We start from the raw sequence: 22,625 nt of genomic DNA, 5'->3' as shown, positions 1-22,625 counted from the left end.
CAGTGAGGGTCTGTGTGTGTGTGTGTGTGTGTGTGTGTGGGACCCGTCCCCCAGTGAGGGTCTGTGTGTGTGTGTGTGTGTGTGTGTGTGTGTGTGTGTGTGTGGGACCCGTCCCCCAGTGAGGGTCTGTGTGTGTGTGTGTGGGACCCGTCCCCCAGTGAGGGTCTGTGTGTGTGTGTGTGGGACCCGTCCCCCAGTGAGGGTCTGTGTGTGTGTGTGGGACCCGTCCCCCAGTGAGGGTCTGTGTGTGTGTGTGGGACCCGTCCCCCAGTGAGGGTCTGTGTGTGTGTGGGTGTGTGTGTGGGACCCGTCCCCCAGTGAGGGTCTGTGTGTGTGTGTGTGTGTGTGGGACCCTCCCCCAGTGAGGGTCTGTGTGTGTGTGTGGGACCGTCAGTGTGTGTGTGTGTGGTGTGTGGGTGGGACCCGTCCCCCTGTGAGGGTCTGTGTATGTGTGACCCATCCCCCAGTGAGGGTCTGTGTGTGTGTGTGTGTGTGTGGGACCCGTCCCCCAGTGAGGGTCTGTGTGCGTGGGACCCGTCCCCCAGTGAGGGTCTGTGTGTGTGTGTGTGGGACCCGTCCCCCAGTGAGGCTCTGTGTGGTGGTGGAGTTTTATACGTTCTCTTTGTGGGGCAGTTCCCCCTCACTGAAGAGTTGGGGGAAATCGAAAACCTCCTTACCTCCACTTCCAAAACAAGCCCTGGGGCGTGTGACTGATACTTTGGGGGAAGGTGTTGAGAGAAAAGGGGCAGTTGTCAGTGAGTGGAGTGGCCCAGACGTCAGCTGACGGCACAGGCTTCTTCACATCTCCCCGCCATACAGGAGGAGGCCATTCAGCCCTACAGGTCAATGTTGGGTCTCGGGACAATCCCATTGTTTCCTTGTGACCTCTTCTCCCCACCCACCACCCCGCCCCACACACACATTCCCATCAACTCCCCCCCGCACCCCCCACCTCATCCACACACCAGGGGTGGGGGCGATTCACAGCGGCTGGTTGGCCCACCGATCCCGCACGTCTCTCTTTTTATTGGGAATGTGAGAGGAAATGGGAGCACCTGGGGGAAACCCAGGGAGTGTGCGCAAACGCTGTGCGCGTGCGCACCCACACCCACGGAGACACACAGACACACACACTTTCCACTCCCCCTCCCCTGCAACACAGTGTCTCCTACGTGCTATTAACACACCACCAGTTCCCTTCGAACTGTACTCAAGGCTACCAGGCCCCTCTCTCCTCTGCGTCTGGCTTTCTGTTCCATCCCCGGATCACACTGGGGAAGAATCCCAGCGATTTGCCATTCCTCCCAGTGAAGGAGTCCCTCCTCGACCCTGGCCAGAACCCCCCCACCCTCTTCTCCGAGAACATTACCCCTCCACTGCTGTGCTCTGCAGCCCAGAGGAACTGCCTCTCCGCGTCCTTCCCGTTAACAAGCCGTTGAGAGCGCACCCAGAATCTCGCGCACAGCTCTGCGCATGAAAAGACGTAGGCACGAGGGGCTGCAGGAATCTGGGGCAACATGCAAACTGCTGGAGGAACTCTGGGTCAGGTGGCGTCTGGGGGGGGGTGGGGCGCGGTGTGGGGGTGGAAGCGGGCAGGCGACGTCTTGGGTTGAGAGCCTTCACTGGAATGGAAGGTGGGCAGGCACGGTAGTGTAGCGGTTTGCGCAACGCTGTTAGAGCACCAGCGACCCGGGTTCAATCCCAGCCGCCGTCTGTCAGGAGTTTGTACGTTCTCCCCGTGTCTGCGTGGGTTTCCTCCGGGTGCTCTGGTTTCCTCCCACATTCCAAAGACGTACGGGTTAGGAAGTTGTGGGCATATTATGTTGGTGCCGGACACTTGCGGGCTGCCCCCCCCCCCCCCCAGAACACTCTATACAAAAGATGCATTTCACCGTGTGTTTCGATGTACGTGTGGCTAATTAAAGATCTTATCTTAAGTTTAGAGAGGTGGATGCAGGTGAGGAGGGGTTTGATTGGCAGACAGAGTTGGGTAGGGGCAGCGGCAGAGGGTGGCAGGTGAACGCAGTGAAGATCTGCCCGACTGGTTCCGAGGCTCCAACTATTCCTCTGCACCAGTCTCCTGGGTACCCGGTTTCCTGATCCTCCTGCTTCCAGTTTGCCCAAGAAATAGTTCCTAGATTTGACATGGCAATGAATTGCTGAACCATCAATGCCAGTATTCCCATTTTCCATTCACTCTCCCATTCCCATTCCCCGCCACTCCATACTTCCTTCTCATTCTGCCCAACCGGATATGGTTCTGAGGACGGCGGGTTGAAGGGGTTATTGAGTAGACCTGGGGGGCTGGAGTTCCAGAAATCTCACTGAAATGCACAAAAATTCCCACGGGGTGGATGCGAGCTCCCAGACGAGGAGTCCAGGGCAAGGGGTCAGCGTTTGGGACGGAGCCGTAGATCTTGGAAACAGGCCCTTTGGCCCAACTTGTCCAAGGTGCCCACCTGAGAGAGTTCGTCCCATTTGCCCTTGTTTGGCCCGTATCCCTCTAAACCTTCCCTACCCACGACCTGTCCAAGTGTCGTAATGCCCGTCTCTGCCACTCCCTGCAGCTCATTCCATACGTCTGCCCCCCTCTGTGTGGGTGGACAAACTTGTCCCTTCGGTCCCCTTTAAACCTCCACCCCCTCCCCTACCTGACTCAACCTTCCCGTCAACATTTCAACCCCCCACTCTCAATCCATCGATCACCTCGCACCCCCCCCACCCTCATCTCACCACTCCCCCCTCTCTCCTCTTTATTACTTGCTGTCTTCCTGCTCCACGCTCAGTCCCGAGGCAGGGTCTCGATCCAAAACGTCGATGCTTCCTTCCCCTCTTCCCCCCCCCCCCCCCCCCCCACAGATGCTGCTCGACCCGCTGACTTGCTCCAGATTCCCCCCGTCTGCAGTCTCCCTTTTAAATCTTGCCCCTCTTTCACCCTTCAAACCTTTGCCCCTCTCGACGCCCCTTCCCCAGGGGGGAAAGATGTGCCTGTGATGCTGTACGTTTTTCATTATACTGTACCTCATTGTACTTGTGCACCTGATAGTAACCTCGACTGTGATTATCTTCCGTATCTCTACCCCTCATGATTTTGAGGCGAGGTGGGGGAGATATTTCTCCACCCAGAGAGTTGTGTGTCTTTTCTGTCCTCAGAAGTCCTCAGACTTCTGTGGAGGTTTCCGAGTTCAATCAGCATCTTTGTTTGTCATTGAGATGTGAATGTATGAGTCTGTAGATGACACTGAAATAGTGACGAAGTTTATCAAAAATCACAAGGGGCTCTCGATCAGCTGGGTCAGTGGGCCGAGGAACGGCAGAACAGAGTTTAATTTGGGTGAGGGCGAGGTGTCGCATTTTGGGTAAGTCAAACACATCAATGAAGGGATGAATTCCTTCATCAATCGTGGGATTGAATTTAGGAGCCGAGAGGTAATGTTGCAGCTCTATAGGACCCTGGTCAGACCCCACTTGGAGTACTGTGCTCAGTTCTGGTCGCCTCACTACAGGAAGGATGTGGAAGCCATAGAAAGGGTGCAGAGGAGAATTACAAGGATGCTGCCTGGATTGGGGAGCGTGCCTTATGAAAGCAGGTTGAGTGAACGGCCTTTTCTCCTTGGAGCGACGGAGGATGAGAGGTGACCTGATCGAGGTGTATAAGATGATGAGAGGCATTGATGGTGTGGATAGTCAGAGACTTTTCCCCAGGGCTGAAATGGTGGCCACAAGAGGACACAGGTTTAAGGTGCTGGGGAGTAGGTACAGAGGAGATGTCAGGGGTAAGTTTTTTACTCAGAGAGTGGTGAGTGCGGGGAATGGGCTGCCGGCAACGGTGGTGGAGGCGGATACGATAGTGTCTTTCAAGAGACTTCTGGATAGGTATATGGAGCTGAGAAAAATAGAGAGCTATGGGTAAGCCTAGTAATTTCTAAGGTAGGGACATGTTCAGCACAGCTTTGTGGGGCTGAAGGGGCCTGTATTGTGCTGTAGGTTTTCTATGGTTCTAAACCAGGGCAGGACTTACACAGTGAATGGTAGGGCCCCGGGGAGTGTTGTACAACAGAGAGATCTCTGGTACAGGTACAAGATTCCCTGAAAGTGGTGTTGCAGGTAGACAGGGCGGTGAAGAAGGCATTCGGCGCGCTGGCCTTCATCGGTCAGGGCACCGAGTACAGGAGTTGGGATGTAATATCGCAGCCGTACAAGACATAGGTGAGGCTGTACCTGAACCTGGAAAGAGTGCGGAGATTTACAAGGATGCTGCCAGGACTCGAGGGCCTGAGTTCTGGAGAGAGGTTGGGCAGGCTGGGACTTCACTCCCTGGAGTGCAGTAGACTGAGGGGTGATCTTATAGAGGTGTGTAACATCACGATGGGCATCGATAGGGTGAATGCACAGGGAATGGGAACTTAAAAACTAGAGGGCATGGTTCAGGGTGAGAGGGGGAGAGATTTAAAAGGGGACCTGAGGGGCAACTTCTTCACCCAGAGGGTGGTCAGTACGTGGAACGAGCTGCCAGGGGAAGTGGTTGGGGAAGGTACATTAACAGCATTTAAAACATATTTGGATAAGTATGGGTTAAATAAGAGGGATATGGGCCAAACGGGCAAGTGTGGATTAGCTTGGTGGGCCAGGAACAAGTTGCGCTGAAGGGTCTGTGCGACTCAGTGACGTCGAAGGCAGACGTGGAGAGATTTCTGGACGGGGAAGAGGGCAGGGAAATGACCCCGAGGTAGGGGGTACTGGGGTGAGTGAGGGGCTGGGCGGCCGACTTCTGATCACAATGTTAGTCCCCCTTGGGGAGTCCCTGTTCGGGAGGACCGGCGGAGGTTTGAAGCCTTCTGCTCGTCTGCAGGCTGGCCGTTGGAATGAGAAAGTCACCCCTAGAGGTCGGCGAAGTGGCGAGATTCACGTCGGAGTTTAATCAGTCTCCCTTTCTCTCCCTCCCTGCACACGTCCAGAGTGAAGAGTTCACCGGCTTCACGTCCGATGACGAGACTCTGACCGGCTCCCTGCGCCTGGCACTCCGCTCACAGAAACGTAAGCCTTTTGGTCTTGGGCTGTCCCTCAGGGCCCGCCGCGGTGACGCGATTCGGGGGCGGGTGGTACCTCGGAGTGACGTGTTGGCCTCCGACTTGCATTGTCGGAACCCGAGGCTACGCTATCGGGAGGACGTGATGAAGCTTGGGTGGGGGGGAGCGGGTGTTGGCACTAGGACGCAGGGGTGCAGGTATGTGGGGGTTCCCTGAAAGGTAGACAGGGCGGTGAAGAAGGCGTTCGGCGCGCTGGCCTTCATCGGGGCACTGAGTACAGGAGCTGGGACATCCCGTTACAGCTGTTGGTGAGATTGCACTGTGCGCAGTTCTGGTCGCCCAGCTATAGGAAGGACGTCACTGAGCTGGAGAGGGGGCAGGAAGGGTTCATGGGGACGTTCCTGGGACCAGAGGGCTCGAGTTATAAGGAGAGGCTGGACAGGCCGGGACTGTTTTCCCTGGAGCGAAGGAGGCTGAGGGGTGACCTTAGGGAGGTTTATAAAACCACGAGGGGCGTAGGTAAGGTGGACGGTCACAGTCCTTTCCCCCCAGGGTGGGGGAGTCTGAAACTACAGGTTTAAGGTGAGGGGGAGAGAGTTAAAGGGGACCTGAGGAGCAAGTTTTTCACCCAGACGGTGGTCCGTATGTGGAACGAGCTGTCAGAGGAAGTGGGTGAGGCAGGTACATTAACAACGTTTAAAAGACATTCAGAGTGTGCATACTCGAGTATAAGTGCCCCCTCGAATGGCCACCGTCCGTGTGGGGAAGGGGCACCCACGGTGCTGTAGGGGGAGGGTTCCGGGACTTTAGACCCGGCGACGGTGAGGGAATGGCTGATGGGTGTCAGAGTGGGGACGGAAGAGGAGAGGTGGAGGGTTCGGGAGGTGCTGTTGGAGTAGCCCGGGCGAGTGACTGCGGTGCGTTCTGTAGACGGTGCGCACTGCGGCCGCTGTGGTGGAGGGAGGGGGTGCCGATGGAGCAGGCGGTGAGCTCCTAGAGATAACGTTGGACCCGCCCTCGCCCAGGGAAGTGGGGAGTCTCCCATCACTCTCCTGACTGGTGCCTTGTAGATGGGGGATAGCAGGTGAGTCATGCCGATGATTGAATCTTTGGTGTGGGCTTGTGACGTCTGGAATAATGATGGTCATAGGTGATATTGTCTCACAACACACTCACACTCACACTCACACTCTCTCTCTCTCTCTCTCTCTCTCTCTCTCTCTCTCTCTCTTTCGCTCGCTCGCTGGGGGGACGGCTCTCCCCCCCCCCCTCTCTCTCTCTCTCTCTCTCTCTCTTGCTGGGGGGATGGCTCTCTCTCTCTCTCTCTCTCCTTTCTCTTTCTCTCTCTCTCTCTCTCGCTGGGGGGGATGGCTCTCTCTCTCTCTCCCTCCTTTCTCTCTCTCTCTCTCTCTCTCTCGCTGGGGGGATGGCTCTCTCTCTTTCTTTCTCTCTCTCTCTCTCTCTCTCTCTCATGCTGGGGGGACGGCTCTCTGTCTGTCTCTCACGCACAGGGGGATGTGACCCACACACACTCTGACCCTCACTGGGGGACGGGACCCACTCACTCACTCACTCTGTGTGTCTCTCTCCCCCCACAGACAGAACATTAAATGCCGACACCCCCCACCACGAGACACGGATCCCCACCCTGCCCACCCGGACCAGCAACCCCTCCCCGCCGCGCCCCTCCGCCTCTCCAGTCCCGGTGAGGCCCCGGGTCCCCAGGAAGGGGTCCAACCCACCCCACCGCCCCAGGGCTGGGACCCCTGGCGCTCCCCGGGGAGTGGGCCGACCCCGCCGGTGGCCCCGCAAGCAGCCCCCGGCTGCGCCCCCCAGGGGACGGCGACCCCTGTCCAGGCGAGGTGGGGGGTCCGGCAGGACGCTCTTTCTCAAGGCCCGGCACCTGAGGGGCGGGAGGGGAGCCCCAAGGGGTGGGGGCGCGGGTTACGGCCGGGGCAGGGGGGGCGGGATCAGGGCCGGGCGCCCGCGGAAGGCGGGACCCCGCGGCAGACCCCCGGGGCGCTCGGGGGAGCAGGTCAGGGTCGGACGTGGCCGTCCCCGGCTGTCCGCTCCTCCCCCCACCCCTCCCTCTTCCTCATCCTCATCCTCCTCCTCCTCTCCCTCCTCCTCTTCCCCCTCCCCCTCCCGCTCCCCACCACCACCCCCCTCCTCCCGGGACCCCCCCCTTAAGGCCAAGTCCCGCTTCCTGAAGAACATCCGGCAATTCATCATGCCGGTGGTGAGCGCACGCTCCTCCCGACTCATCCGCACCCCCCGCCGCTTCATGGACGACGAGCCCCCTCTCTCCAGGGCGCCCCCTCACCCCTCCCCTAGCCGACCCCCTTCTCCCACCCCCAGCGAGCAGCCGGTTCCCGGGACGGGGGCGCCGGAACCCTCCCCCCTCCCCCCTTCGCCCCCTCCTCCTGAGCCCCCTCCGGGGGGCGCATCCCCCACCCCTCCTCCTGGGTCGGGGTCAGTTTCGGGGTCGGAGCCCCGCCCCCAACCCCCCGAGCCCAGGGCAACCCCGGCCAAGCCCCGGGGCATGAGGACCAGGAGCATGGGACCCGGCGAGAGCCCCCCTGAACCCGCCCCGCTCCCTGAGGGCACGCCTGTCCCTCCCCTCCCTGCGGAGGGGGCTTCCCACCCTCCGGAGAGCCCAGTGGGCGGGGGCCATGGATCTCTGGCGTCCAGCGGGGGCCAGGGGACCCCCCAACCGGCCATCAAGGCGGAAGGAGGGGAACCGGAGCTCCTGGCGCAGACCGACGTCCTTCCCGAGGCAGGCGGCTCCCCCCCGGGGGTCTCCCGGGACAGCCAGACGCAGACGGAGGCGGCGGATGTCAAGTGCGAGGAGGGGGGCGAGGCGGAGGTGCAGGAGGAGGAGGGGGTGGAGAGGAGGGGGGATCCCCCACTCCGCGCGCTGGCCCTCAGCCGTCAGTCCCTCTGCATGTCGGCCATGGACGAACGGATGGTCAACCTGCTGAAGGCGGCCAAGGTGCAGCTGATCAAGATTGACCAACAGAAACACTGGAAGTCACAGCAGGTGAGGAGGGAGCGAGGGGGGAGGGGCGGCGGGGAGGGAGCATTGCAGGGAAGTAGTGAGGAGGGACCACCACACTGCGGGGGGGGCAGCGAGGAGGGAGCACCATGCTGTGGGAGGCGTGTAGAGAAGGTAGGGGTGACAAAGGGGGAGTGCCCCCCCCCCCTACTGTGTGGAGGGGTGGTGAGGAGGGAGGGGCGGAGAGAAGGGAGGGGCGGTGAGAAGGGAGCGCTGCGCCATGGGAGGGGCGGTGAGGAGGGAGCGCTGCGCCGTGGGAGGGGTGGAGAGGAGGGAGGGACGGCGAGGAGGGAGCACCGCGTTGTGGGAGAGGCAGAGAGAAGGGAGGGGCGGTGAGGAGGGAGCGCCTCGCCGCGGGAGGGGCGGTGAGGAGGGAGCACCACGGGAGGGGCAGAGTCTCTTGGCGTTGTCGGTTCTGTAGAGCATTGAAGAATCATTGACTGGGCCACAGAACACAGGAGCAGGGAGGTCACGTACAACTCTATGACACACCGGTCAGGCCACAGCGGGAGGACTGCCTGCAGTGCGGGTCCCCACTGTGGAAAGGAGGTGACTGCACTGGGGAGGGTGCACAGGGGATTCCCCAGGACATTGTATTGGGGGTGGGAGGAGAAAGGGCCCTAATGGGGGCAAATGGGATTGGTGTAGAGGGGCAACAAGGGGCGGCGCCTCTCTCCTGTCCTGGGGGCATCCTGGGAGGGGAGAGAGACGCCACGTCCCAAGCTGCTCCAGCGCCCCCCCCCCCAGCCTGCTAGTGCGTCCGGGCTCCAATTCTCGGATCACTCTCACGAGCCGCGGGACTAATTCTAACCCCCCCCCCCCCCCCCCCCCAGAAAGTCGTAGAGACAACCCGACTCCACCTTCGAAGTCGCAGTCCTGCAGTGACGTTAACGGTGCTCCCTCTTCCCCCCCCCCCCCCCCAGCAGCTTGCCGGACAGACTGGCACGGAGGTGAGACATCCCGGGTTGCTCCAGCCCAACAAGCCGGAGACGGGCGGCGAGGACGAGGAGGCGATGAAGAGGAGGCTGGGCTCGGAGTCCCCCCCGCCCGAAGGGAAGAGGGCCAGAGTGGAAGTGGAGGTGAGGGGGAGTCTCGTGCGCATGGCAAGGGGCCGCTTCCACGTTTGGACAGCGTCAGTTGTTAGTTGGCCGTGGGCTTGAGGCGGCATTTAATCACCCATCCCTAGTTGCCCCCTTGAGATCCGCCCAATTTGTTTGTGTGGCCATTTACCGGGAGCTATGGACTTGGACCATAAGAGAAGGTGGTGGTGTGCTGCCTTCTTGACTTGCTGCAGTTCCTGGAGTGTGGGTACACCTACGGTGCTGTCAGGGAGGGAGTTCCCAGGATTTGGACCCAGCCACGGTGAAGGAACGGCGATATATTCCTCACGTGTGTCTTGGAGGGCGACTCCCAGGGGAGGGGGTGTTCCCCGGGCTTTTGCTGCACGTCCTTCCAGCTGGGAGAGGCGGTGGGTTTGGGAGGTGCCTCCTGAGGGTTCTTGGTGAGTTGCTGCAATGCGTCCTGTAGATGGTACACACTGCTGCTGCTGTGTGTGGGTGGTGGGGTGGGTGGGACGCCGATGGAGCGGGCTGCTGAGACCTGGGTGGGGTCAAGCTTCTTGAGAGTTGTTGGTGCCGCTCTCACCCAGGGAAGTGGGGAGTGTCCCGTCACACTCCTGACGTGTAGGTGGGGGACAGGTAACGTGGCGGATGTGGAGTGCATGGACTAACTCCACCCAGGCCAATGGGGAGTGTCCCATCTCAGTCCTGACGTAGATGGGGGAAAGGTGATGCAGCAGATGTGGAGCTGGTCTTCCAAGAGTCAAGTCTGTTGCCACCGCAGAGATGTTCTCGCGCAGGAAGCACCCTCTGTAAATACTTGTACACGCTACAGGGAGCCTGCGTAAACGCAGGCGCTAGCAGGGAATCCTTGCGTAGATGCTGACGTTTCACCAGCTGTGTACGGCAGACGCTGCCCTGTGTTCTCCTTGCTCTCCCCGTTTACGGTTTGCGCTCTTTCTCCGACTGTTGTCTAACCCTTGCCATGTGTTTGCTCTCTTCCCCCCCCCCCCCCACCCCCACACTTTTCCCCCAACTTGCAGACGCAGTTACCCGTGCAGGGGCCACGGATCAAGCATGTGTGCAGGCGTGCGGCAGTGGTGCTGGGCAAACCCCGCGCCATGGTCCCCGCTGACGTCCCAAGGCTCAGCGCCCTGCCCATGCATGAGAGGGACGGCATCGTGACGGGCCTTATGGATGGTGAGTGTCAACAGGCACCCCGGGAGCACCGTGCACAGTTCCGGTCTCCGTATCCCTGGGTCAGACCCACACCGGGAGCACCGTGCACAGTTCCAGTCTCCGTATCCCTGGGTCAGACCACACCGGGAGCACCGTGCACAGTTCCGGTCTCCGTATCCCTGGGTCAGACCACACCGGGAGCACCGTGCACAGTTCCGGTCTCCGTATCCCTGGGTCAGACCACACCGTGCACAGTTCCGGTCTCCGTATCCCTGGGTCAGACCACACCGGGAGCACCGTGCACAGTTCCGGTCTCCATATCCCTGGGTCAGACCACACCGTGCACAGTTCCGGTCTCCGTATCCCTGGGTCAGACCACACCGTGAACAGTTCCGGTCTCCGTATCCCTGGGTCAGACCACACCGGGAGCACCGTGCACAGTTCCGGTCTCCGTATCCCTGGGTCAGACCACACCGTGCACAGTTCCGGTCTCCGTATCCCTGGGTCAGACCACACCGGGAGCACCGTGCACAGTTCCGGTCTCCGTATCCCTGGGTCAGACCACACCGGGAGCACCGTGCACAGTTCCGGTCTCCGTATCCCTGGGTCAGACCACACCGGGAGCACCGTGCACAGTTCCCGGTCTCCGTATCCCTGGGTCAGACCACACCGGGAGCACCGTGCACAGTTCCGGTCTCCGTATCCCTGGGTCAGACCACACCGGGAGCACCGTGCACAGTTCCGGTCTCCGTATCCCTGGGTCAGACCACACCGGGAGCACCGTGCACAGTTCCGGTCTCCGTATCCCTGGGTCAGACCACACCGGGAGCACCGTGCACAGTTCCGGTCTCCGTATCCCTGGGTCAGACCCACACCGGGAGCACCGTGCACAGTTCCGGTCTCCGTATCCCTGGGTCAGACCACACCAGGAGCACCGTGCACAGTTCCGGTCTCCGTATCCCTGGGTCAGACCCACACCGGGAGCACCGTGCACAGTTCCGGTCTCCGTATCCCTGGGTCAGACCCACACCGGGAGCACCGTGCACAGTTCCGGTCTCCGTATCCCTGGGTCAGACCCACACCGGGAGCACCGTGCACAGTTCCCAGTCTCCGTATCCCTGGGTCAGACCACACCGGGAGCACCGTGCACAGTTCCGGTCTCCGTATCCCTGGGTCAGACCCACACCGGGAGCACCGTGCACAGTTCCGGTCTCCGTATCCCTGGGTCAGACCACACCGGGAGCACCGTGCACAGTTCCGGTCTCCGTATCCCTGGGTCAGACCACACCGGGAGCACCGTGCACAGTTCCGGTCTCCGTATCCCTGGGTCAGACCCACACCGGGAGCACCGTGCACAGTTCCGGTCTCCGTATCCTGGGTCAGACCACACCGGGAGCACCGTGCACAGTTCTGGTCTCCGTATCCCTGGGTGGTGATCAACAGGCTGCTGATGATGGGTGTGCTGTATCCTTGTGTAACCCATTGTGATGTTTCCCCCTCCCATTGTGTCCTGCCCCGCTCTCTACCTCTCCCCACCCTCACCTTTGTGTGCATGTGTCACACTTCACTCCCCTCCCCTTTCTCCCCCTCTCCATTTTTGCTCACTCCCTCCCTCCTTTTTCCCTTGCTCCCTCATGCTCTCCCTCACCCCCCGCTCCCTCCCCCTCTCCCTCTCCCTCAGGTGACTCCTCGTCCTCCGAGCCAGAGAGCCCGGCCCCGCCATTGCCGGTGCCGAAGCCCAAGCTGCCGGAGACAGAAGTGGATGTGCTGGAGTCGGGGGCTGGGGCCGGGACAGGGGCCGAGCCGGTGCTGGGGGTGGATTGCACCAAGCCCCAGCCCCCCACTGGCCAGCCCAAGCGGCGGGGCAACCGGTGCGGCAGCTGCAAGGGCTGCCGGAACCTGGCCGACTGCGGCAAGTGCGTCAACTGCCTGGACAAGCCCAAGTTCGGGGGCCGCAACACCAAGAAGCAGTGCTGCGTGTAAGTACCGAACCCGCCCCTCCCTCCCACCCCACCACTCCCGAACCCCAGGCATTGTTCGAAATCAACCAGTCAGTGACGTCCCTGGGATCCCCACAGTGTCCTGCTCCCTGGAGGAGAAAAAGAGACTGACGCGGGGCTGTGGGGAGGGAGCGGGGCGCTGGCAGCAGTGTGGGGAGTGACGCGGGGCCGTGGGGAGGGAGTGGGGCGCCGGGAGCAGTGTGGGGGCTGACGCGGGGCCGTGGGGAGGGAGCGGGGCGCCGGGAGCAGTGTGGGGGCTGACGCGGGGCCGTGGGGAGGGAGCGGGGCGCCGGGAGCAGTGTGGGGGCTGACGAGGGGCCGTGGGGAGGGAGCGGGGCGCCGGGAGCAGTGTGGGGGCTGACGCGGGGCGTTCTCTCTGGGCTGCTGACGAATCTCTCAGAATCCAATAACCTGGGTTATTACCCCTTTGCTCGCTGTGGAACCTTGGTGCGTGATTTGGCTTCTCCCTTCCCTCCGTCGTCATGGTGACTTTGCCTGGGGGAAAGATTGAAAGTGTTTTGGGAGACTCTGCACTGAAAGAACAGGCACGTGTCTCCTGCTCTGGGCACTGCCTGGTTGGCTTTGAGTGGACCTCTCCTGACATCTGCTGCTGAATGGCAGTACTGCAGCACTGGAGTGTGGGCTGAAATCTCTGCTGGGTGTTAACCCTTGCCTGGGCATTGAGGTCCGGACACAGGTTGAGGGATTGACGCTTGTTGGATGGCTTAATCAGTGAGCTTGCAAAAGCCAGTTGGGCCGAGTGGCTGTGATCTCTTCTCTCCCATTATTACAGGTGGCGGAAGTGCGACAAGATAGAACGAAGGCGACAAGAACGTCTGGCAAATGGTAGGGGTTTGTTCTGTTAAAGCATGCGTTAGACACAGGGTGAGGCTCCCTCCGCACCGTCCCGTCACACACTCCCGGGGTCAGACACAGGGTGAGGCTCCCTCCGCACCGTCCCGTCACTCGCTCCCGGGGTCAGACACAGGGTGAGGCTCCCTCCGCACCGTCCCGTCACTCGCTCCCGGGGTCAGACACAGGGTGAGGCTCCCTCCGCACCGTCCCGTCACACGCTCCCGGGGTCAGACACGGGGTGATAGTGGGAATTCAGCCCTTCAGCCCAACTGGTCCGTGCCCACGTAAGCTAGACCCATTTGCCCGTGTTTGGCACATATTTGATAGAAAAATGGGGGGCTATGTGGGAGGGAAGGGTTAGATGGATCTTAGAACAGAATAAAATGTCGGCACAACGTTGTGGGTCGAAGGGCCTGTACTGTGCTGTAATGTTCTATGTACTTGACTTTCCACGCTAGGAAACAGACTCTGATTTATCTACCCCATCTAATCATTCCATGATTTTACAAACTTCTATCAAGTCTCCCCTCAATCTCCGCCGCTCTGGAGAAGACATCCCAAGTTTGTCCGACCTCTCCTTATAGCTCATGCTCTCTAATCCAGGCAGCATCCTGGTGAACCTCTCCTGCACCCTCTCCAAAGCCCCCACACCCTTCCTGTAATGGGGGCGACCAGAACTGCGCACAATACTCCAAGTGCGGCCTGACCAGAGTTTTATACAGCTGCATCGTGAGCTTTATACAGTTTGTATGCTTGTTAAAAGAAGTTTTATTCAATGTACATCCAATGAAGACCTCAAATGATTATAAAGCATTATTTAAGAGACTCTTAGATAAACACATGAATGATAGAGAAATGGAGGGCTATGTGGGAGGGAAGGGTTCGGTAGATCTTAGAGCAGGATAAAATGTCAGCACAACATTGTGGGCCGAAAGGCCTGTACTGTGCTGTAGTGTTCTCTGTTCTATCTCTCTAAACCTCTCCCATTTGTGTACCTGTCTGAGTGTCTTTTAAATGTTAATGTACCTGCTTCGACCACTTCCTCTGGCAGCTTGTTCCATATACGGACTGTCCCCTGTGGAAAAAGTTGCTCCTCAGGTTAAACACAGGCTGGGGCACGTCTGTGTGGGTTAAAAATAGAAAAGTTACCCCTCAAGCTCCTATTAAATCTTTTTTCTTGCACCTGCAGTTGTTACCCTCTGGGTCTTGATTCCCCCACCCTGGGAAGATGGTGTCATGTGGAGTTCGGGTTATGGTCTAACTTGATAACACACCGGTCAGACCCCAGCGGGAGGACTGCGTGCAGTGCTGGTCCCCACACTGGGGGAAGGAGGTGACTGCACTGGAGACGGAGTGGAGAGAATTCCCCACGCTGTTGTCCTGCGATGGGGCATTACGGTTCCCTGAAAGTGGAGTCACAGGTAGACAGGGCAGTGAAGGCAGCGTTCGTCACGCTGGCCTTCATCGGTTAGGGCACTGAGTACAGTGGTTGGGAGCTCATGGTGGTGTTGTACAGGATGATGGTGAGGCCGCACTTGGAGTATTGCGTTCAGTTCTGGTCGCCCTGCTGTAGGAAAGATGCCATTGAGCTGGAAAGAGCGCAGAGGGAGATTTACGAGGATGTTGCTGGGACTCGAGGGACTGGGTTATGGAGGGGTGTTGGGCAGGCTGGGACTTTATTACATAAGATAAGATATTTTTGTTAGTCACGTGTACATCGAAGCACACAGTGAAATGCATCTTTTGCGTAGAGTGTTTTTGGGGCAGCCCGCAAGTGTTGCCACACTTCCGGCGCCAACATAGCACACCCACAACTTCTAACCAAGGTGTAATTAGTTTAATTAGTTCAGCACAACATTGTGGGCAGAAGGGCCTGTTCCTGTGCTGTGCCCATACTGGTATCAGTTCACTATTGTCACTTGTACCGAGGTACAGTGGAACAACTTGCCTTGCATACCGATCGTAGAGATCATTTCACTACACAGTGCATCGAGGGAGTACAGGGTAAAACAATAACAGAATCCAGAATAAAGTGTCACAGTCACAGAGAAAGTGCAGTGCAGGCAGACAATAAGGTGCAAGGGCCACGGCGAGGTAGATTGTGAGGTCAAGCGTCCATCTGATCATATTAGGGGACTTATAACAGTGGGATCGAAGCTGTCCTTGAGCCTGGTGGTACGTGCTTTCAGGCTTTTGTATCTTCTGCCCAATGGGAGGGGGGAGAAGAGCGAATGTCCGGGGTGGGAGAGGATCTTTGATTATGTTGCCCGCTTTCCCAAGGCAGCGGGAAGGGTAGACAGGGTCTGCGGAGGGGAGGCTGGTTTCCGCCATGTGTCTGCAACTCTCTGCGGTTTCTTGCGGTCCCGGGCAGAGCAGTTGCCGTCCCAAGCCAGGATGCATCCGGATGGGATACCCTCTGTGGTGCAATTGGTGAGGGTCGATGGGGATATGCCGAATTTCTTTAGCCTCCTGAGGAAGTAGAGGTGCCGGTGAGCTTTCTTGGCCGTGGTGTCTACGTGGTTGGGCCAGGACAGGCTGCAGGTGATGTTTACACTTGGAGCTCTCAACCCTCTTGACCTCAGCGTCGTTGATGTCGACAGGAGCGTGTGCACCGCTCTTCCCTTCCTGAAGTCAATGCCGGGATTTTCCGGGGTGGGAAAGGTGGGGTGGTCTGTTTGCATTGGTTAATGGTGACGTCTTGTTTCTTCCCCTCTCACCCCCCCCCCCCCCCCCCCAAACCGCTGGACCCAGTGCGAAAACGAACCCGCATCTCCATCCTCCCCACCATCGACACCCGGCCGGTGATGGGCAAGGACGACGAGGAGTGGCTGCCTGACTCCCGGGGATACGCTGCCTACGAGTACATGCTGGGAGCGGCGGGTGAGGAGGAGACCCCCAGGAACGGGGAGGCACCGCCCCCGGCCAGCGCCGAGTCCGCCCTCACCCCCGACGCCCAGCTCCAGCGCAAGTCCATCCGCCGCACTGCCCGCCAGTGGTCCTACTATGCCCTGTTCGAGGAGTCTGACATCTCCGGCTCAGACGAGGACTCCAAGCAGAACCCCAACTCGCTGAAGGGTGAGGGGGGTGCGGGGGCGAGGGACGGGTGGGGGGAGTCTGCCGTGGGCGGGGCCCTCCTGGTGGGAGGGGAGGGTAGGTTAGAGGGGCGAGGGCTGGGGAGGGGAGGTCTGGGGTTTCCTTCCCTGCCTCTCCTTCCCCACCCTCCCTCCCTCCCCGGCCTCTCCTTCCCGGTTTCTCCTCCTCCTCCTCCAGCATCTCCTCCTCCCCCCTCCCTCCCCTCCCCAGCCTCTTTCTCCACACCCCCCCCCCCCCCCCCCCCCCCCCCGTAGAGTCTAGAGGTTTGGGGAGGGTGAGGGAGGAATGGAGACTGACCTGGGGTGGTTGGGGGGGGGGGGGGAGCTGTAAAAGTTTGGGGAAGGTGGGGGTGGTCTAGATGATCGGTCTGGGGTTGGTGCTGGTAAGGGAGAGTGAAACAGGGAGGGGGGAAAGGACGTAGAGGGTTGACTGAGGGTTGGGGAGGAGAGGGGAGTGGGGCGAGGAAGCAGGAAAGGGAGAAAGGACGTAAGGGTTGGAGGAGGAGGGGAAACTGGGGACGAGGATTATAGAGGGCCGGTCTCGGAATTGGTGTGGCAGACATCTGACATGGGGGGTGTGTGGGGAGGGCTGTGGAGGTTTGAGGTGAGTCCTGGTTGGGGAGGGTGGAGGGGTCCGAGGGCCAGTGAGGGTGGGAGGGGAGCCGGACATGGGGCGGGGCTGTGGAGATTCTCTCTGAGTCTGGGGAAGGGGAGTGTGAACCGGTCGGGGTGGGAAGGGGAACTGCAGCAGTTCGATCCGGGGTCACGGGTGGGGAACGGGGCGGAGGGGCTGTAGATCTGTGTTAGGGGAGGGTGGAGGGATGTGAAGAGCATTGGTCTGTTATTTGAGGGGTGGGGGTGGGTACAGAGCCAGGGGAGTGTAACCTGAGGACAGGAGGGGCTGGTCTCGGGTTGGTAGGTGTTAGGGAGGAGGGACTGAGGATATTCGGGCTTTGGTCTTGGCTTGGTGGGTGGGGGGAGCTGGAGGGTAACGTGGGGTGGGTGGTCTCAGAAGCAGGGGAGCGAGGGGTCTGGCACTGCAGAGACCACGTCTTGTGGCTTAGAGGGGAGGTAGGTCCGAGGGGAAGGAGTGTTCCAGGGAGGGGTGTTGGTGGGGAAGGATCGTGTTTGGGAGGGGGCGCATTGTCTGAACATCGTGTCACCCTGCAGCTGGGATTTGGTCCAGACGGCAGGGGGGTTGTCTGGGAGAGGCTGGGTTGGGGGGTGGGTTGGGTAGGGGGGTGATGGCTGTCGGTGTCGATTCCAACCCTGGTCTCCTGTCTCTCCGACCAGACGACTTGCAATCCATCATCGACGATCAAGGCCGACTGAAGCCCTTGCACCTCAAATCCCGGAAGAGCAGAGAGAAGGTGAGTGGGAAATGGGAATCGCCCCCCCCTCAGTCGGTGGTGGCAAAGGGGTGTTGAGACCGGAATCACAGTCAGTCCTCCTTGTAGTCTGACCCAGGGATACGGAGACCGGAACTGTGCACGGTGCTCCCGGTGTGGTCTGACTCAGGGATACGGAGATGGGAACTGTGCATGGTTCTCCCAGTGTGGTCTTACCCAGGGATACGGAGACTGGAAGTGTGCACGGTGCTCCCGGTGTGGTTTAGCTCAGGGATATATGGCCAGTGTTGAAGAAGGTTGTGTTAGAGTTTAATTCGGAAAAGTGCAAGGGGTTGCATTTTGGGAAGACAAATAGGGGTAGGACTTTCACACTGAATGGTGGGGACCTGGGGAGTGTTGTAGAACAGAAGGACCATGGAGTACAGGTACATGGTTCCCTGAAAGTGGTGTCGCAGGTAGACAGGGCGGTGAAGAAGGCATTTGGCACGCTGGCCTTCATGGGTCAGGGCACTGAGTGCAGGAGTTGGGATGTGATGTTGCAGTTGTACAGGACGCTGGTGAGGCTGCACTTGGAGTATTGTGTTCAGTTTTGGTCACTGTTATAGGAAAGATGCCATTAAGATGTAAAGAACGCAGAGGAGATTTACGAGGATGTTGCTGGGACTGGAGGGACAGTCATGGAGAGAGGTTGAGTAGGCTGGGACTTTATCCATTGGAGCACAGAAGACTGAGGGGTGACCTTATAGAGGTGTATAAAACCATGAGGGGCAGCGATAGGGCAAATGCCCACAGTCTTTTCCCCCACGGTTGGGTAATCAAGAACTAGAGGGCATAGGTTTAAGGTGAGTGGGGAGGGAGATTTCATTGGGACCTGAGGGGCAACTTTTTCACCCAGAGGGTGGTCTGTACGTGGAACGAGCTGCCAGAGGAAGTTGGTGAGGCAGGTACATCAACAACACTAGGACAGGTCCGTGGATGGAGGAGTGATATGGGCCAAACACGGGCAAATGGGACTGGCTTGGATGGGAATCTTGGTCGGCATGCACCAGTTGGGCCGAAGGGCCTGTTTCTGCACTGTGTGGCTCTGCCCTGACTGATCGTGTCACGGGGAGGCTCGGGGTGGGGGGTGGGTTGGAGAGCTCGAGTGCGGGCAAGCTGACGCGGCTGTGTTTCCCTCCCCGTCTCACTGCAGGACCGGCCGGTGCTCTTGAGCAAGCAGGACCAGATGGCGCTGAGTCCCCTCAGTCCCTTTACCAATGGCAGCAACAGCCGACACAAGGGGCCCAGCGACGGTGTGCACAGGATCAGAGTGGACTTCAAGGTGAGCTCGCCTGAGCGCGCGGGTGCGGGGGGGGGGGGGGGGGGGGTGGCATGGTGGCCCTCGAGGCGGTTGCAGGGGCTGTGAGACCCTCCAGTCTTCAGATGTGTCGGAGGAGAGTTTGATGGAGTGTCCTCTATGGGGTTCAGAAGGATGAGGGTGGGGGGAAATCCCATTGAAACCTCCCGGATACTGAAAGGCCTGGACAGAGCGGTTGTGGGGGAGGGTGTCCCCATCAGTGGGAGAGTCCGGGATTCGAGGGCACAGCTTTGGAATGAAGGGACTTCCCTTTAGAACAGAGACGAGGAGGAATTTCTTCAGCCAGAGGGCAGTGAATCTGTGGAATCCGTTGCCACAGAGGGCAGTGGAGACCAAGTCATTGGGTGTGTTTGAGGCAGAGGTTGATAGGTGCTGGATCGGTGAGGGTTATGGGGAGAAGTGGGGGAGATTGGGGTTGAGAAAAATCAACTGTGATTGAATGATGGAGGAGAGTCGATGGGCTGAATGGCCTCATTCTGCTCCTGTATGGTTATGGATAGTGTGGGCTGGTTATTACACAGGCTCTGTTCCATTAATGTATTGTGGAGCATCCACACGTACACAGGACCTGTTCCTCACTGCGTTACCGAGTGTTCTACATGTACACGGGACCCGTTACCCAGTGCTCTATGCGTACGTAAGACCCATTCCCCACCGCGTTACCAAGCGTTCTATGCGTACGTGGGACCCGTTCCCCACCGCGTTACCGAGCGTTCTATGCGTACGCGGGACCTGTTCCCCACCGCGTTACCGAGCGTTCTACTCGTACGCGGGACCCGTTCCCCACCAAGTTACAGAGTGTTCTACACGTACGCAGGACCCGTTCCCCACTGCATTACCCAGTGTTCTCCTGTGTGAGTTCTAGAGTATTCTAATCTATAGAGGACTCATTCCACACAGAAACTGTTCTGTACAGAGACATGAGATTCTGCAGATGCTGGAATCTGGAGCAATGCAGAGAGAGACAGACACGTGCACACAGAGACAGACAGACGTGTGTGTGTGCACGCGTGCACGCACACACACACTGCTTGAGGATGTCAGCAGGTCAGGCATTATCTGTGGAGGGAAATAAACAGTTGACGTTTCGGGTCGAGACCCTTCATCAGGACTGGAAAGGAAGACGGCAGAAGCTGGACTAAAAGGGGGAGGGGGAGGAGCACACGCTGGCAGGTGACAGGTGAGAGGGGGAAGGTAGGTAGGTGGGTGGGAATGTTGTGAGAGGCGGTGGGTAGGAGAGGCCGAGGGCTGGAGGAGGAATCTGGGCCATGGAACAAAGGCCGTTCTGTGCAGTGTTACCGAGTAATCGCAATATACACCGGACCCGTTCTCTGCAGTCTAATTGAATAAGTATGCACTGTTAGGGATTATTTCCAGTATGACCCATTCTATACAGTGTTACTGAATATTAATGCACCCAAGACCCACTCTGTATAATGTAACTGAGTCTCTCTAATGTACACAAGTCCCATTCCTTGTAGTACCACTGAATATCCCAACTACAATTCGAGTACTGTGTCCAGTTCTGGTCACCTCATTATAGGAAGGATGTGGAAGTGTTGGAAAGGGTGCAGAGGAGAGTTAATTTTAATTTAATTAATTAATTTTATTTACAACGTGGTAACGGGCCCTTCTGGCCCAACGAGTCCGCACAGCCCATTTTAAACCCATATTAACCTACTCATAAGTTTACCAGGATGCTGCCTGGTTTAGAGAGGATGCATTATGAGGAGAGACTAAGGGAGCTCGGGCTTTACTCTTTGGAGAGAGGGAGGATGAGGGGAGACATGATAGAGGTGTACAAAATATTAAGAGGAATAGATAGAGTGGACAGCCAGCGCCTCTTTCCCAGGACACCAATGCTCAGTACAAGAGGGCATGGCTTTAAAGTAATGGGTGGGAAGTTCAAGGGAGATATCAGAGGAAGGTTTTTTACCCAGAGAGTGGTTGGGGCATGGAATGTGCTGCCTGGGGCGGTGCTGGAGGCAGGTGCGTGGGTCAAATTCAAGAGATTACTAGATAAGCATATGAAGGAATTTAAAATAGAGGGATATGTGGGAGGAAGGGGTTAGATAGTCTTAGGTGAGGTTTAAAGGTTGGCACAACATTGTGGGCCGAAGGGCCTTATTGCGCTGTACTGTTCTTTGTTCTATATTACCTGCTCCCACCCGAGATACGACGGGTGTCCCCTGGATACACACCGGGCGCCCCTCCCACTGTGCTGCTTTGTAATTCAGCCTGGTTATGTGTCGGGGTGCGGTCGTCCGGCGGGCTGTCTAACCTCTCCGCCCTCCCACCAGGAGGACTGCAGCATCGAGAACGTCTGGTTGATGGGCGGCCTGAGTGTGCTGTCGTCTGTGCCTGTCCTCCCCCGAGTCCTCTGCCTGCTCTGCGCCAGTCAGGGTCACCACGAGGTAAGGGGGGCGCTGAGCTCAGAGGGGTATTGGTATTGGTTTATTATTGTCATTTGTACCGAGGTACAGTGAAAAACTTGTCTTGCAAACCCATCGTACAGGTCAATTCATTACACAGTGCAGTTACAATGAGTTAGTATAAAGTGCACTGAGGTAGTACAGGGTAAAAACAATAACGGTACTGAGTAAAGTGTCACAGCTACAGAGAAAGTGCAGTGCAATAAGGTGCAAGGTCACAACAAGGTAGATCGTGAGGTCAGAGGCCATCTCATCGTGTAAGGGAACCCTTCAATAATTTTATCACAGTGGGGTAGAAGCTGTCCTTAAGCCTAGTGGTACATGCCCTCAGGCTCCTGTATCTTCTACCCAATGGAAGAGGAGAGAAGAGAGAATGACCTGGGTGGGTGGGGTCTTTGATTATGCTGGCTGCTTTGCCAAGGCAGCGAGAGGTATAGACAGAGGGGAGGCTGGTGTCTGTGACGTGCTGGGCTGTGTCCACAACTCTCTGCGGTCCTGGGCAGAGCAGTTGCCGTACCAAGCTGTGATACATCTGGATGGGTACACGGGAGCCCACCCAGCTGAAGGGGTCGGGGTGTGGGGAGGGGAGGTGGGATAGATAGACTTCTGTCCTGCGATCGCCAGTGGACCCCCTCGTGGTCCTACTGGTCACTCGGAGGTTGGGGACAGTCAGTTGTCGGCATCAGGAGTGCTGAGGGAGGAAGGGATGGCAAGACCTCGGCGTACAAAGGGACCAGCACAGAAGATGTACGGGAAACTTGCCTTCGTGTAGCGACCGGCGTATAGAATGCAAGAGCAGGGAGGTTGCGGTCCAACTACATAACGCACCGGTCAGACCACAGCGGGAGGACTGCGTGCAGTTTTGGGCTCCTTAATTAAGAAAAGATCTGCTGACTTTGGAGAAGGTTCAGAGAAGATTCACTGGAATGATTCCAGGAATGAGAGGGTTAACATATGAGGAACGTTTGATGGCTCTTGGGTTGTACTCCTTGGAGTTCAGAAGAACGAGGGGGGACCTCATAGAAACATTTCGAATGTTAAACGGCCTGGACAGAATAGATGTGGCAAAGTTGTTTCCCATGGTAGGGGAGTCTAGTACAAGAGGCCACGACTTCAGGATTGAAGGGCGCCCATTCAGAACAGAGATGTGGAGAAATTTCTTTAGCCAGAGAGCGGTGAATCTGTGGAATTTGTTGCCACGGGCGGCTGTGGAGGCAA

General features: G+C 58.4%; 1 protein-coding gene across 1 annotated transcript in view; it reads left to right on the top strand.

Annotated features, from left to right (window-relative positions):
* Positions 1–22,625, top strand: part of LOC127587171 (histone-lysine N-methyltransferase 2B-like) — a 77,996-nt gene that overhangs the window by 10,168 nt on the left and 45,203 nt on the right. The window contains exons 4-13 of the mRNA XM_052045364.1: positions 4,959–5,037; positions 6,629–8,070; positions 9,009–9,164; positions 10,187–10,343; positions 12,004–12,301; positions 13,116–13,168; positions 15,929–16,252; positions 17,563–17,639; positions 18,811–18,939; positions 21,276–21,389. Coding sequence (XP_051901324.1) covers positions 4,959–5,037; positions 6,629–8,070; positions 9,009–9,164; positions 10,187–10,343; positions 12,004–12,301; positions 13,116–13,168; positions 15,929–16,252; positions 17,563–17,639; positions 18,811–18,939; positions 21,276–21,389 — 2,829 coding nt within the window. The remainder of the gene's footprint in view (positions 1–4,958; positions 5,038–6,628; positions 8,071–9,008; positions 9,165–10,186; positions 10,344–12,003; positions 12,302–13,115; positions 13,169–15,928; positions 16,253–17,562; positions 17,640–18,810; positions 18,940–21,275; positions 21,390–22,625) is intronic.

The sequence above is a fragment of the Pristis pectinata genome, chromosome 39, assembly GCF_009764475.1.
Source record: "Pristis pectinata isolate sPriPec2 chromosome 39, sPriPec2.1.pri, whole genome shotgun sequence".
Lineage (NCBI taxonomy): Eukaryota > Metazoa > Chordata > Chondrichthyes > Rhinopristiformes > Pristidae > Pristis > Pristis pectinata.
Note: the sequence above shows the minus strand (reverse complement) of the source record. Positions and strands in the feature narration are given on the sequence as shown.